Raw genomic sequence first — 15,770 nt, forward strand, 5'->3', positions numbered from 1 at the left:
ATTCTGAGCACTCAATACTCTTTATCTTTACAGTAAAAGAAAGGATTGTAACTCATTATATTTGCATACAACCCCTATCTCTCTCTATCTCTCTCTCTTTCTTTAATACAACCACAAATTCACACACAAACACATGTGCATACTCACACACACACACACACACAAATATAAAACACACTGCAGAGAGTAGGGGGGAAGGAGGGGGAGACAGACATGCTGCTCACAAATCAAAAAAGTCATATACTGTTATTGTTATCAGTGCTATTATTTTCATTAGTATCACTATTATCACTATTACTGTACTTCCTCCTCATATGTATCCTATCCCACGCATCATTAGCTCGCTCTCTGTGGCCCCCGGGGGCTGCGTCATCGTCTGCTGATGTGCCAGCACTCCCGCTGCCGTCGGCACGGTGACGCCTGTCGATAGCCAACCAGATGTTTTTTTTTTTCTTTCTCTCTCTCTCGCTCTCCCTGTACCCCCCCCCCCCCCCCCACACACACACACACCCTTTATTCTGGGAAGGTGGCTGTGCCAGGTTCACCGTGGCAACCATAGGATGGTGCTTTAGAAGCCATTACAGCGGTCCTCTGATGATACTCAAATAGCTATCATTACACCTCCTCCAAGGAGACACAGAGGGAGGAGGAGGGAGGGAGGGAGGTGAGGCAGGGAAGGAAGGATGGGAGGAGGTAGGGGTGCAAGATAGGAGGAGAGGAAAAGATGGAGCAGATGAGGAAGGAGGTGAAAGGGACTGGGGGAAGGAAGGGGAACGGTGGGAGACAGGGGTGATGGGAGATGGAGGGAAAATCGGCAAATTACACAGACAGACAGGAATGAGAAACCAAGTTAAAGATATAGAGGGTGCATGGAAGAAGGGATGAGGGAGAGAGGAGTGACTGAGGGAGAGAATGGGGAATTCAAAATGACCGTTTCTGAGTTAACAGCCTCCAGCCTTTTTCTACCCTATTAAGTTCTATTCTGCCATTACTTGGGACTGCGGGGTGCTGCCTCATACCCCACGGCGTACCCCCACCCCACCCCACCACACACACACTCCCACCCACCCTTACTCTCTCAGACACCCCCTCCTACATGCACACACATCCACAAATACACACAGTCCCCCTCTTCTTCAGTCTTTTCCTCCGGTCATTCTCTCTCTCCCCCCCCCCCCCCTTCCTCCCGCTCTCATCTTCGGTTCAATTCCAGAGGTTGTGAACTAAATGAAACACAGATCAGCTGGATCAGTCTTTGAGTCTGCTGGTTGTTCCTGTTGTTGCAAACATCGTGCCGAAACAAGCTTTAAGGTGGGGGTTTGCTGCTTTCTTTGCTTGGATCACCTCTTTGACTGTTTCCTTCCTTGCTCTCTCGTCTCATTATTTATCTTTTTTAGTGAAAATTATCTCGTATCAGGATGCAAATTTGTCCTTAACACCTTGACTATGTGTCATATGGTGACCTGTTATCCAGTTGAACTTGACTATCTAAGCAAACACAAAAACTTGGAGTACTTTCAGACTGCTTTGTCATATTTGAGCCTGTTTTAGGGTGAAAAATATGAATTCACAGTTTTCTTTAGCCGTAGATTTCATTAGACTTTGAACCTCTGACCTTTTCTGAAAAACATGAAAAAGTGGATCTTGAGTGCATCGTTCAGTGTAAATGAACCAAACACACACTCACACACTTTCTTGTTTTCAGTATGACACTTTTAAATGTGAAACCTGCACTTCAGCTGGGAGTTTTTCTCCTTGCTTCATATCCAACTTTCCACTTTTGCCTCAGCTCCTCGTCGTCATACTCGCAGTCTCTTGCCTCTTCTCCTCTTCCAGCTTCTTTCCTCTTTACTCATGCTTTTGGGAGAAACAGGATAAAAAAAAGTTTCTCAGCTTTCTGGGGTCAGTAGTGACCCACCGCCCACCCACCCACTGCTCGGCACCTACAGCACATTAGAGGACGTCTCAGACTTATTAAAAATAAACTCAAGAACTGTGTTCTACTTTTTAAGGACGTTGAGTTAAATGCATCCTCTCACACACAGGTTGACATGACGATGCTGACAGTTGTATTTCCCAAAGCCACCACTAAGAGGCGGTGTCAGCCTTCCACTTTGGCTCCCTTATGGGAACCTTGCCTATATATTTTTTGGAGGTTAAAAAAAAAGAGAGAGAGAGAGAAGATTGATGCTTGGTGTGTCACTGTTGGTGCCTGTGTGACTGCATAGCGTAGGAGGGAAGGACTTTGGTGCTATTTAAAATGGCTGCTTTTAATGTCTCTTGCTTTTTTGAAGAGAGATGGGTGGGGGGTGTGGGGGACTTTGGAGAAACTGAAAGGCGTCAACAACACGTGAAGCGTTATCAACTATAAAACATCAGTGCAATTAAAAACTAGAGGGGCGGGGCGGAGTGTGTGTGTGTGTGTGTGTGTGTGTCTCCCCCCCTTGTTTCAATCATTTGCAGTCACCGTTGCTCGAGTCTCTTCCCCTGCCAGTGTAATACAGGCACAACAGGAGCAGGTCTGACCCACAATTTTAGAGTCTGAACGTGTGAATGTGGGTTATACCTCACTGCTAAGCATGCATTTATCATGTGCTTTTAATCTCATTGGTTTTCTTGCATGCTGATTTGATTATGATCAGAGGAAAGGCGCTTAAAAAGGGCTGCAGCGCTGCTCTGGCCGCCCCATGTGCTCCAGTGTTGTACAGTATATTACTCTCGCTTTTCCTCGAATGTGTCTGAAACGAGGCTTTGAAACACTCCGGATTAACTGATGTATCGCGTTTCTAAAAACAAACCGCCTCTGAATCATTCATTAATTCACATTTTGCTATTACAGTGCGGGTTTGTGTTTTATGGGCACAGCAGCTCCTTCCTGTGTGGCAGGAAAGAGTTAATAACAACGGGCTAAACGTGATGAGTGAGGGGACTCTGTGAAGAACAGCGAGCCAATCCGCGTCGAGATTAACACCTTGCGCGGCCGTGATTGGCCCGACGCCCGTTCGTTGTCGCTCGGAGCTCAACACCCACGTGGGGGCACGGACCCTCATTCGAGCTCTCAGTGGTCGAGACCCCGCACTCAGGACCCGCCCGCGGAGGGTCTCGCCACGTCATTGGCCGAGCTGCCTCTATCAACCCCTCCCCACCCGCCCCCACTCCCTCCTCTGCCCCTCCCCGCCTTGTTTTTCCGTCCGAGAGGAAAGGAAACAACCCTCTCGCGAGCTCCGTGGGCTCGCGCAGGCAGCCGCGCCGCGACGCCGCTGCTGCCGCCGCTTCACGTCGATCAGGAGGCGCGCGGCGAACTCAGATCTGACATTTCGTACCGATTCCTCTTACCGGCCCCGAAAATATGAAGAAAAAAAAACCCAACAACAACCAGATAACCAGATATGATATTTAACTCAGCGCCGACATCTCCGGGCGAGGAGTTTCCCTCGTTCTCGTTTTATCGCCAATTTCCGCGAGACGTTAGCTCTGTCTGTCTCTCTGTTTCTTAATTTTCTCTTCATAAAGCAGACCGCTTCGCTCGCGCTGTGTACTGGACATGGACAGCATAACACACACACACACACACACACACAAAGAGAGGGTGGGGGGGCTTGTCTATGTTCATATGTGCAGTTCTGCAGTGACAGGACCGTTAACCTTTAATGAATTAATTATATTACTAAAGATTAACGGGCGAGGGAGCTTAATCAAATTTGCTGTGTGAGAGTGTAGCCTCTGGCCCCATCTATCCATCTATCTATCTATCTATCTATCTATCTATCTATCTATTTATCTATCTATCTATCTATCTATCCATCTATCAGTTGTAGGTGAAATCCCACTTTGTTCTTTTAACTGCTTCTTAATCTGCACCACAAACATCTGCAAGTATCTTATTAAAGAACTAATTTATGTGTAAATTTCTTACTAAGAAACATAAAATATGCTGTTTGTTGTTTAGAAGGAAAAAAACAAACACAGTAAACCCAGATGTGTATACAGTAAGAGATAGTGATACTCTGTTTAGTTGTGGTTTACGCAACACCTTGTTATTAGTTCTCACACACACACATTACTTGTCAAACCCTGTCAGCAGGTTTTTACATTTGTTTTTATTCCTGTTTGGCAAAATAGGTTAGTGGCTAACCGTGGTTAGCATTGGATGCAGGTTGAGATTTTATTTTTAGCAAACAAACTCTTACTGTATATACAGGAACATGTCAGTTGCAGCATTCCTAACCTGATTCTGTTCCCTTTACTGATGATTTTATTCATTGGTACGATTTGATAGATGTTGCTGATCTTGCTTTTATTTACTTCTTTCCCCTCCACCAGCCTAAATTTGAGAATCTGTCTTGGAGCATGTTGAATTATGCACAATGCATTAAAGTAAAAACAAAATACAGCAGGTCTGTAAAAAGTGAGGCACCCATGCCACATAAGGAGCTCATAAAAGACTTTAAACTTCAAATTGAATTAAATAATCAGTGATTCTCAGCGCCAAAAACATGCAGTGTGTCTGCACTGAAGAGTTTAAGAGTCATTGCCTCGTGCTAACAAAATAACTATTCACATTCAAATGATGAGGTGCTCAGATTTTATTAGAAAGTACAGAATACTCTCAAATATTTTAGCTCATAAAAAACAACAAATAGTCTAAATGGTAAAATACAAACTGAAACTGAATCCACCAGCAGCAGCAGGGCAGGACCTCCTCTATTTGACGCTCACTTGTTCTCCATTCAGCATAAAAATGTCAAAGCTGCATCAATGGTTTTGCCACCAGGGGGCAGAACTAACAAAACAATCTGATGTAATACCCCAAGTAAATATGTTTGTGTGCAGTAGAAAGCATCCTGAGTCACGTTTCTGACCACCTGATGAATGCACTCACATCTCTCTGTTGGTCTTTGCCATGGTCTCCACTGACTCCTTTGAAAAATATCTGGCTCTTTGGGCTTGCCAAATGATTTTCTTCCAAACGGCTATTCGCTAACTTACTCTGCTGTTTGGCGCTCGGCAGGTAAAAAGAGCTGAGGGAGGTAAAAACGCTCTGTAAGAGTTGAGAATTACTTTTCAGCACTAGTAGTGACCTCTTTTAACATTGCATAGTAATTTCATACAGTGTTAAAATATGAACTAATGCTGGTTTGAGCAACTTGAGAGGCTGAGAGATCACTGAATATTACAGGTTTTTGCATCCAGCTTATTTAAATCAGGTTAAATTTCTCTTACTGTGTCCAACAATGAAAAGCAACTATTCTCTCAAATTTGTGTCTACCATGCATCTGTGGGCCTCACAGTCCAGCTACAGCGACTCCAGAACATCCCTCACCCGTCCTCCTCCTCCTCCTCAGTTGTTGAATAATGCTGCTAAACTCAGCTCAGATTGAATCTCCTGTCCATTCAGTTCACCTCAGAATCGGGATCACTCAGCTTTTTCTCGCCTCATCCTTTGCCGGAGCCGTGCTGTGGATTTAGTTTTCTTCTGATCCAGCAGCAGCAGGCGCGGCGGCCCTCGCTGTGTGACGGCTGCAGGAGGGGAGCCGGGCCAGCGGGGGAAGGGTGGAAGGGTGAGGTGGGAGGGGGGTGGGTGTGGTGGTGGTGGTTACCCCCCGTGTGCGCTTGGCAATTGTTGTTGTGGCGATGGTGGCCATAGTGGTGGTTGCCAGGGAGATGGCGGTTGCTTGTCTGACCCGTCCCCCCTCGTGCTGTCACCAGCGTTATTGATGCACGCCGCTGCTTGGCATTGTGGGAGTGCAGGAGGGAGGGCGGAGAGGACAACGGTTAATGAGTTCAGGAGGAACAGGGACTCTCCCTGCTCTCTCCCTCTCCTTTCTCTGTTGCTCTCTCTCACTCTGTTTCCTCATCACCTCCCTCTCTCTCTCTCTCACACTCTCACTCCCTCCCCCTGTCTGCACACTCTCTCCCCCTCTCTCTCTCTCTCTCTCTCTCTCTCCCCTTCATTTCTCATGGGTGTCTGTCTTGTGCGAGTGTGCATTAAGAATGTGGGTCTCTCATGATCCATCATGGCAAAATGCACTTTCCCTCTCCTTCACACACACACACACACACACACAGAAAGAGAGAGAGAGAAACACAGACACACACACATGCACGCTCACACACCTAAACAGCATACAGACAGTGCACTCACAAAAACATGTTCTCCCACACCTTTACTCGAACAGCGTAACTGACTCATTCGCAACCACTCCTTTCCCTCTCACTTACACACACACACACACACACCACACACACACACAGATGCTGCCCTGCTGTTACGCCTGAAGCTAGGAGAGCTAGCAAGATTAATAATGACCCCTGACTCCCCACAGACAGACCCAAATATACACAGTTTGGAGAGAGAGAGAAAGAGCGAAGGTAAAGAGAACGAAGGGAAGAACAAGGTGAGGCCAAATGGTGACTAAAAATACACATAGTTTAGAGACAAAGAGAGAGAAAGGGAGAGAAAATGTACACAGTTTAGAAAGTGATACAGATGAGAAGAGTGGAACAAGAAGTGGAAGGCCAAACATGCCAAACTGGGCGAATCGGGGACAGGCTACCAACACCTGAAAACTGCGCTTTAGAAACATCAACTCCAGGAAGGATGAATTTAAACTACTTGCTTTAGAGATTTTAGAAAGCAGTGAAGTAAGCCTGGTTAGGACCCGTGTGGTAATATTATTAAAGGAATACTCTAATTAGCACTTCTGTAAAGTAAGTTAGGAGATCTGCACGACACATATCAAAGACAGAATAGTAAAAGTGGAAGCAGCAGATGATTTTGAGTTACAAAAATGTAAGTCTTTCCAGCTAAGCCCAAGCCAAGATAACCCTGATGACATCCATCCATCCGTTTCTTCTGCTTATCTGGAGTAGGGTCACGGTGGCAACAGGCCAAGCAGGGTATTCCAGACATCCTTCTATCTAAGCATTGTCTTCCAGCTCCTCTTGGAGGATCCCAAGGTGCTCCCGGGCCAGATGAGAGGTATAATTCCTCCAGCAAATTCTGTGTCTACCCTGAGGTCTCCTCCCAGTTGGATGTGCCCAGAAAACCTCCAAAGGAAAGTGCCCAGAAGGCATCCCAACCAGATGCCTGAACCACCTCAGCCGGCTCCGTTCAATGCAAAGGAGCATCAGCTCCCTCCAGGTGTCTGAGCTCCTTACCTAAGTCTGAGCCTACACACCCTGCAGAGGAAACTCATTACAGCCGCTTGTATCTGCAGTCTCTTTCTTTTGGTCAGATCTCATGACCATAGGTGAGAGTTGGAATGTAGAACGACTGGTAAATTGAAAGCTTTGCCTTCTGGCTCAGCTCCCTCTTCACCACAACGGTCTGGTGCAATGTCCATGTTACTGCTGATGCCGCATCAATCCACCCGTCAGTCTCCCGCTCTATCTTACCCTCACCCGAGAACAAGAGCCCAAGATACTTAAACTCCCTCACTTGGGGCAATAACTCTCCCCCCACCCGAAGGGAGGAATTCATAGTTTTCCGGCTGAGAACCATGGCCCTCAGACCCTCATCCCAACCACTTCAAACTTGACTGCAAACCACCTTCATGTGCACTTACGCTCACGGTCTAATGAAGCCAACAGAACCACATCATCTACAGAAAGCTGAATCTGAGGTCCCAAAACCAGACTCTCTTCACCTCAGTCCTTGATCCAACACCCACTGAAAACGTCTTTGAGTTTGTGGCGAGAATGTGAACACAGCTTTCACTGGGTCTGTCAGACTCTACTAACCTCCTTCAGAACAACAGAAAACACATCACAGTCATACAATGTGCGACAAGCAAATATGTGTAAAATCAGTGCAGCAGGCAGCCATATTTTGTCACCTTAGGACAGAGTTAGCTGTCCAGTCTCTCTGCTGAGCTAACCCAAGCTAACCAGCTGCTAGGTACAACCTTTAATGGACATGTACATGAGAGAGCTCTCAATCTTATCACGTAACTCTCTTCCAGATGCAGATAAGCATATTTCTGAAACAAAGACAAACAATGCCCTGTAAGTTTTTGTGGTCATGGTTTTCCAAAGTCACACACTTTGTGGCTCCATAACATCAAGCTACATCTGTTTTTATTACTCATCGACAAGAGTCAGACTGAAACTTAGGGCAGTTTTGATACAGGTCAATCTGTTTTTATGTTGATTTCGTCAGACAACTTCATAAAAATCATAAAATTTAATTGAAGTCTCCACCAGCTGAAGTAGTTTCGACACACATCGCTTGTTCGCACGTAAAACAGCATTTTCAACGTTGGCTCGGTGCGAGCGTAGCCCAAAGAGACTGAGTGAGAGTATTTGCTTTGACAGTGTGTTACTACTTCTTCTCACTTTCTCATGCTACAGTGCTCTCACAGTTTTTTCAGCTGTCCCTCCCTCTCTTTCTCACATACATGCACAAACACATACTTGGGTTTGCATGCATGCATACTGTATGGACGTACAAACACACACACAGACACCAGCAGCAAACACACAAAGAGGGATGCACACGCAGGGTTACACCCAAACACTGACTCACACACACACGGATTAATGTGTGTGTCTCAACTATTTCATTTATTACTGTCGGAGGCCTTTTGTGATGAGGGCATTTTTCAGGTTGCTAACCATTATTCCCTCTAGGCCCCGGGCTCCTCAAAGGACTGCGTGCGAGTGTATGTGTGTGAGTGAATGTGAGACGTACCCAGCCTTATGGTTATGGTTATGGTCTAACCAAGTAGTCAGATGTTTTCTTTCTATTCTTCAGGGGATTCGCATTGCCATTTCTTACTGTACTTAATGCTCCCTCCCCATTTGTCAACACAAGCCTAAGCAGCTCGAAGCCTGTTTGTTTTGCCATGAAAGGCTTTTTTCTTTCTTTTTTTTTGCACCTCTATCATACCTTGAAATATTGCTGAGTGTGCTGTATCCATCAACATACCAAAAGTATCCGAGACAGGGGAGGGAGGGAGGGAGAGGCAAAGAAAGAGACACAAGTGAACACCACCACATCTCTTGTCTCTATCCTGATGTTCTTCTCTGTCTTTCCCCCCAGTGTATTAAAATGTGTTTACACAGTACTCGGATCAACTACAGCACAAATTACATGCACATAGAGATATAAACTCAAACCAGATGGCTTTGCTTCTGCTCTGAATAATGGTTGATGTTTGGTTCCATTTTCATGGGCCCTGACTCTGCCATCGCCTCAAGAATAAATTAATTCAATGGTTTATTTTTGGTTTTGTTTGTTTGCTGAGAAACCTTTGTTTTCTGGCCAGTAGGCTGATGTGGGACACTGACACAGTAATTAATTGAAATCTTTCTGAGGGTAGACCGTGTAAAAGGCAGGAAGCTGTGTGGGCATCATCAGTCTGTCTGCCTGCCAGCTCTATATCATCATCGGCCAGAGTTCAAGTGAGCGATCGGATCACAGGTACAAAAGCACTACAAGTGTGAATGAACCAAAGGTGCACTGAGGACACACTTGGATCTATGAGACACAGGAGGTCAGAGGTGGTTAAGGACAGATGTGTCCATATACCAGAGGTGTTCAGTACAAATCTATAACACGATTACTTCCTGGTTTAACCTTACTAAAAGACAGCGAGAAAAACAACTAAACTGAACGTAACAGCTTGAATTAACATCAAGCTGAACGTACAACTGAACTTAGGACAGTCAGTATCCTCTTCTACAAAAAGACTGTGCAGCTTAATGACATCTGTCTTTCCTACACCCCCTCTTATATAGACATTGATCCACATCTGTGACTACCTCCTGTGCCAGCTTTAAGGTGGGGAAACACAGATCCCCCAGTTACCTCTTTTATATCTGCCTTGAAAACCCTGTTTAAAAGGGGCTTTACAGGGTTACTATATATACTGAAGTACATTTAAATGGTGATTTGACTGCATCTTTAAGGAAAGGGCCAAATTCATCGACCAGTAGTGCTCCAGTTAGTGTATAATGAGTTTATTTCTCTAATGTTCCAATATCCACACTCAAATTTTGGCGCAATTTGTTCTTGATAATACAAATTTGTGGTAGATGTTTAAAAAACATGCTAATTTGGCACACAGCTGTCAACCGAGACCCACTCCCATGCCAGATGTACTCCGCAACCGGTCTAATCTGGAGCTACCCACGATAGGCTCTTTTTCACTGCAGAGGTTTTGAGAGGTCACAGTAGGAAAAACACAGGAGTCAGTAATAAGATTAATGTTGCTGAATACCATTTCATTGCTTCAGGGTTTGTGGTGTGGTATTCGTTTTCACACTGTCATGACTGAATGTCAACAGTTCCACCCGTGCTTTCCCTACTATGACAAATCAAAGTGTTTGCTGTGAAAAAGACAAGAAGATAGCATGAACGTCCTCAGGATTGCTTTGCCTGAAGTGAACTGTCATAATATACTGTACCTGCATAAGTGTCCTTGAATGAGATAAAAATCTGTCGCATTCCCCTGACTGAGATGAGTTGCATGTTTTTTGTTTTTTGTTTTTTTTTTTGCTTTTATGAAAGGGTTAAGGAAAATGCAAACCTATTTCTTTAACCTCAGAATAAGTTTAAAAAATGAGGATGACTTTGATAATACAGGAGTCAGTTATCGGTATGTGGTTTTTATAAGTGACAAGTCAGAACTACATGTGCAGGATTCACAAAAGCAACAAAATTCTTTCATGCATTAATTTAATGGATGAAAGGGCCAAGAGTTAAAGTGGTTTCAAGTCAAAGCTCAGCTACAGAGACAGATAAACATTTACTGTAGCAGGAAAGCTGCTAAACATAGTGGGAATACAGTGTCAAAATTGACACAGATTTTAATCAACCCCTCAACCCTTCTGTGACACAGTGTCAACCAATACTGTGCTGTGTGAGTGTCACAAAGCTGGGCATTCAGGGCTGCCATTCACAAACTGTCTATTAGGCCACCAAGGCCAGCACACAAAGATACAGTTAGTGTAAGGACCACAAAGACCTGGATCCCTGAGTAATGGACAGGAGAAAGATGATCTAATGAGCTACGTTCGTGCTTCTCTTATGGGTGGCACGGGAGCCCACGGAGTCCAATGGCTCCTTTGTGTGGCTTTATAACAGCTGAAGAATTTGAAGCAGTTTTAGTGCATCGTTTCTCCATATTGAACGATGGCGCTGTCTGTGTGGACGCTGCTAAAGAAACTGAAGAGCAGTTTCACGAGCTCCAGAATGAAGTCAAAAATCCTCCACCATTTTAACGCTTCAGTGTCTGTCTTTCAAAGAGCTGGAGGATTTTTCCGCTTTTGCAAAAATATCCAAATTCAAAACACACACTATTCAAGCCTTGTGTAACAGCACCGGGAGCAAGATTATTATAATTATACACAACGAGTACCCAGTATAGCCAGTAAGTGGTAGAGTTTCCTCAACACCATGTAGAGGAATTTTAGACCAAAAACACATCAGACAATTAAAAGTAAAATTCTCATGTCTGATTACATCTTTCAATCAAAAGCATTGCACTCTACTTTGGTGTTAAAAGTGTAATTAATTTTTTAGTCTATCTTGTTATCTATCTAAATTGAGTTTCATTACTTTCCTTCAGTCTAACAGGCCCTAAAGTTTTTTTTCACCGTCACAAATTAAATTAAGATATAGAAAAATGATGTCAGATATTCATTTTAATGCACATTACTGTGGAGTAAAACATTGCACATCTGTTACAAGACACTGAAGTGTTTCCTGTGTGGGTTGGAAATTGCATAGAATTTTATTAACAGGAAGAAGTAACAGGGTTTCTTCAGAGGTCGAGGTAAATAGGACAAGAAACACAGGAAGTGTCAGGATGTTGGTGACAGCATCATGTCCTTTTGTCCACATAACAACAATTCAGCATAGTTGTTTTTGTTAAACATCAACTTTATGAGTGTAATTCCTCCACTAGGGATGTAACACATGTAACAATGCTGACTGGTCAAACTCAACGTAATCAGTTTGGCATATTTATTAATATATGTGACATATTGCACTGAAACTGGATCAGCCCTCCCTGGCCTGGCAGCATATTCACATCCTGGCTCATGTCAGACCTTGTGCCTGGGTGTGCAGTATGTTGTGGGCTGAGAAAATCAGTCCACATGGGTGTAACGAATTAATTATTTTTCACGACTCAGTAAGCAGTTGCTTGAGTTTGTCACAACAATGGAATGAAAACTTTTCTATTTTCTACAATTAATAATGTTAGCGAGGTGGCCAAAATGGCTATTCCCACCTGTGGGCTAAATCTGGATTGCTGGTTTGCCAGACTTGTGTCAGCAGGTGATGAATGTCACGACAGAGTTGGCTCAGGTAGACGAGATGATTCTGGACCGGAGTGCCACTAACTGGAACCGATTTTCAGCTCGAATCAGCCAAAGCCTGTAACCCAGAAATTTAGCCAAATTCTGGCGGCCATGTGAGCCAGAGCCAGGTCACATTTTGTTTCCCAGCGCTGACACTCAGTGATAAATTGTCCTGGTCTGAGCTAACCTGATAATCAGACTGAAGTGCCATTTTTGTTCATTCTGTCCCACCAGTGTCATTTTCAGTTGACACCAAAGCTGCGGTTGCTAGGAACAACTTCTCATCAACTCTCGTAGCAATTTTTCTGTTGCTTTTTTCCTGAATGTAGCTGTGTAGCTACCTATAATGAAGGCAATGCCCCCACTCTTAAACAAAGCCAAAGCTCTAATTTGGGGAAACAGCTCTCATTCAGCACAGTACTGAACCTTTTTAAAATCTCTAGTAAATGTGCTGCTGGCTGTTTTTCTTTACTCTCTCCAAGCTAAGCTGTTAATTTGCTGAGCCTGGAAACTCTTGTAACTAAGCTGATAACCCACTGCAACTGGCAACTGACTTGGCTCATCACTGGTATGTTGCTGATGACTACTTGAATATTTCTGGGAACTGCTGCTGACATCTACGTTCAGGGTCTCAAGTACAGAGATGAGGGGTTTTTAAAGAGTCTGTCTGTCTTTTCAAATCACTCAGTTTTGCATTTGAAGAGTTGTGGCAACCTTTCCAAAAATTATATTTCCCTTTTAATGGGGCTCAGTACGGTTATAAAATGTAAATAGTATTGACGGTGTCATACAGTACCTAAGTTACTCCTATCAAAATCATACTTTTGACATGTTTTCTTATGTTTTTTCTTTTGACAAAAGCAGGCAAGTTTCACCATTGTTAATTGTTGTCTATACACAATAATTTTGCTCCAATAAATAGCAAATAACCCGGCTTTCACTGCCAGTTTTGGTGACTGACAGAAATGTTTGAGTTCAAGGTTATTACTGTAGTTTAAAGAAGCGATAATCAATACTTTTTAATAGCAAAGTATGAAATGACAATGTAAGTACATGAAGGGGCTCACCTGTATGAGCTTACAGAGAATCACCTGAATCTGCAGCTATTTTCTGTGAAAAAGCTCCATACACAACTTTCTCAACACCAGACAGCAGACTAGCTGCTGAACATAGCGGAGCATTTAGCTGCTGAAGAGCTGGAACAAGTTCTATATATCATCTTAAAAGGAAATGATACATGAGGTCATGTTGTGTTTACAGCTTGTTTCCTAAGTACCCAAAGGTTTAACAGTTTGACAGTGTGTAGTGTGTAGGATTCAGGTATAAATTATTTCTTGCTCATCTTGATATAATGATAATAAAAAAAATAAACACTTGAGGAGCATATATAAAGAGATATAATCATCAAACCAAATTTGGGCATTTTGTTTGTCTGAAAATCAGCAGGATGGAAGTAAACCATATATGTTCTGTCAGTGGTTTCACTTTTAATATCTGAGTGAATAATGATGATCTGAGGCAGAGGTGGAGAGTGTGAATCTCTTTTAAACCTGCTTCATCAGTCACAACAACAACGCTGCTGTGTCAGACCACACTACTATCTACACAGTAAGTGTAATAATTTTATATTATAGTTGTGTTGTTTGTAACATGGCTTCTCTCCTTAGAAACATAAACAGCCCTGCTTGATTATTGAAACTTTAAAACTGTATAATAATGTGTTAAAGAAAAGTTGTTATTTAACCTTAAGCAACTTTTCTAATCTCTGACAGCAAAATTATAATTTCTTTGTACGATAAAATGCTGAAATACAAGCTGCGTCCATGAAGAGACTGTATAGCTTTTTCTTCATATTATTATTTTTTTTCTTGTTGTTCAAGTACCAATGGAGGCGAAGGCAGCAGGAAGTGTATTTTGGGCTTTCTTCCTGGTGCTGTTTCCTGTGGCAGGTACAAGTCACATTACATCATTACTGTTATTAGCACAAAGCTTCTGACAATCATCTCATGGTCCCAAAAATGGTAACTGAGGAACCTGGTGAGCAGTATGACCTCTAATGTCTGTATTTTTTTGTGTTTACTGTTACTTCAGTGCAACAATCTTCAACCACCTACAAGCACCTGTGTGTGACCTACAAGCACAAAGAAATCTGTGGCTTAAAGGGCTCTTCAGTAGAGTTTCCCTGCTCCTATCCCAATAACGTTCAGGTCATCTCGATATCAGGATGGTCCAGAAAGATACATCCCAGCATGGAACCTAAACCCATGAAACAAATGTCGGCTTATTCGTTTAAATTCATCTACCCTAAACATGGAAACAATAACTGCACAATGAAACTCACAGACTTAAAAATGACTGATGCATCAATTTACTATTTTGTATACAAGTTTAAAAATGATGCAGGTGCTAACATGACATGTAAAGGTGTTCCTGGAGTGAGACTGCAGGTTCTTGCGTCTCCTGTGAGGATCCTGGTGGCCGGGATTATTGGAAATCAGACAGTGACAGAGGGTCAGAGGGTAATGCTGGTTTGTGTTTCCACCTGCGCTGTAAATCTGAGCCCCAACCCAGGCTACACCTGGTATAAAAACACACAACAATTAAATGGCAGCAGGGAAAACTTGCCCTTTTTTGTCTTTGGACCCAATCAGTAAGAAGGACACGGGCAGTTATGTCTGTGCCATGATCGGCTACGAAGACCTCCCATCGTCTGCAGTCAGTCTTACAGTCCAGAGCGGCCCGAGAAACACTTTGGTTGAAGTCCCTGTTGCTGGATCAAAAGAGGACAGTCAGACACATGGTTGTGATGCTCAGAGCTGCATAAACCAAAACCTCAACAACTGTGAGACACTTCAAGGCAGAAGTGGACTTATCCTCTCTCTAGGGGTTATAACCAGTGTTTGCGTAGGATTGGTTATTGCAGTAACTACAGCTGTGCTAGTCCTCAAAGAAAAGAGGAAGAAGAAGAGAGGATGTGCTGGTTCAGTCCTGGGGATGTCCAACCCCGACACTGACGCCTACATGACTCTGGATATCAACTCCAGGTCAGCTGAATATGACACAGTGAGACGCTGCCCAGCTGCTGTTGCTGTTTATGACAACTTATGTTACTTATACAAAAAAATGAATGAAAAAATCCAGTGCAATCCATGTAATAGTTGTCCACATATTCACTCAAAACCACAAATATCGCTTGCTCTCCAACATGGATAAGAGAACTGAACTTCCCAGATATCAATGAATGACTGATCAGGTGTTTAATGACGTGACAGTCAGCAGACTGACCAACAACTGTCAACATTCCTTATGTTTTAATTGTAGTTATTAAAGTGCAATTTACTATTATCAGTAGACATATATATTATTAATTATGTCCTTGATCTTAGTCCTGCGTTTTGTATTATCGTTCGTTTCGGTTGCGTCTTGGTTTTGTATCGTTTGCATCTTGTTTACAACCTGCA

At 43.4% G+C, this 15,770-nt stretch overlaps 1 protein-coding gene across 3 annotated transcripts in view; it reads left to right on the forward strand.

Moving 5' to 3' along the window:
• The window catches only part of faap100 (FA core complex associated protein 100), a 78,314-nt gene that overhangs the window by 18,714 nt on the left and 43,830 nt on the right, over positions 1-15,770 (forward strand). Inside the window, exons 7-8 of one of the 3 annotated variants that reach the window (XM_018672467.2) lie at positions 14,190-14,258; positions 14,401-14,535. The exons of the other annotated variants lie outside the window; for them this stretch is intronic. Of the exons in view, the coding sequence (XP_018527983.1) occupies positions 14,190-14,258; positions 14,401-14,439 (108 nt within the window). The 3' untranslated portion in view covers positions 14,440-14,535. Of the gene's footprint in view, positions 1-14,189; positions 14,259-14,400; positions 14,536-15,770 lie in introns of those variants that run through there. 3 annotated transcript variants of the gene reach the window in all.

The sequence above is a fragment of the Lates calcarifer genome, linkage group LG23 (genome assembly GCF_001640805.2).
Source record: "Lates calcarifer isolate ASB-BC8 linkage group LG23, TLL_Latcal_v3, whole genome shotgun sequence".
Lineage (NCBI taxonomy): Eukaryota > Metazoa > Chordata > Actinopteri > Centropomidae > Lates > Lates calcarifer.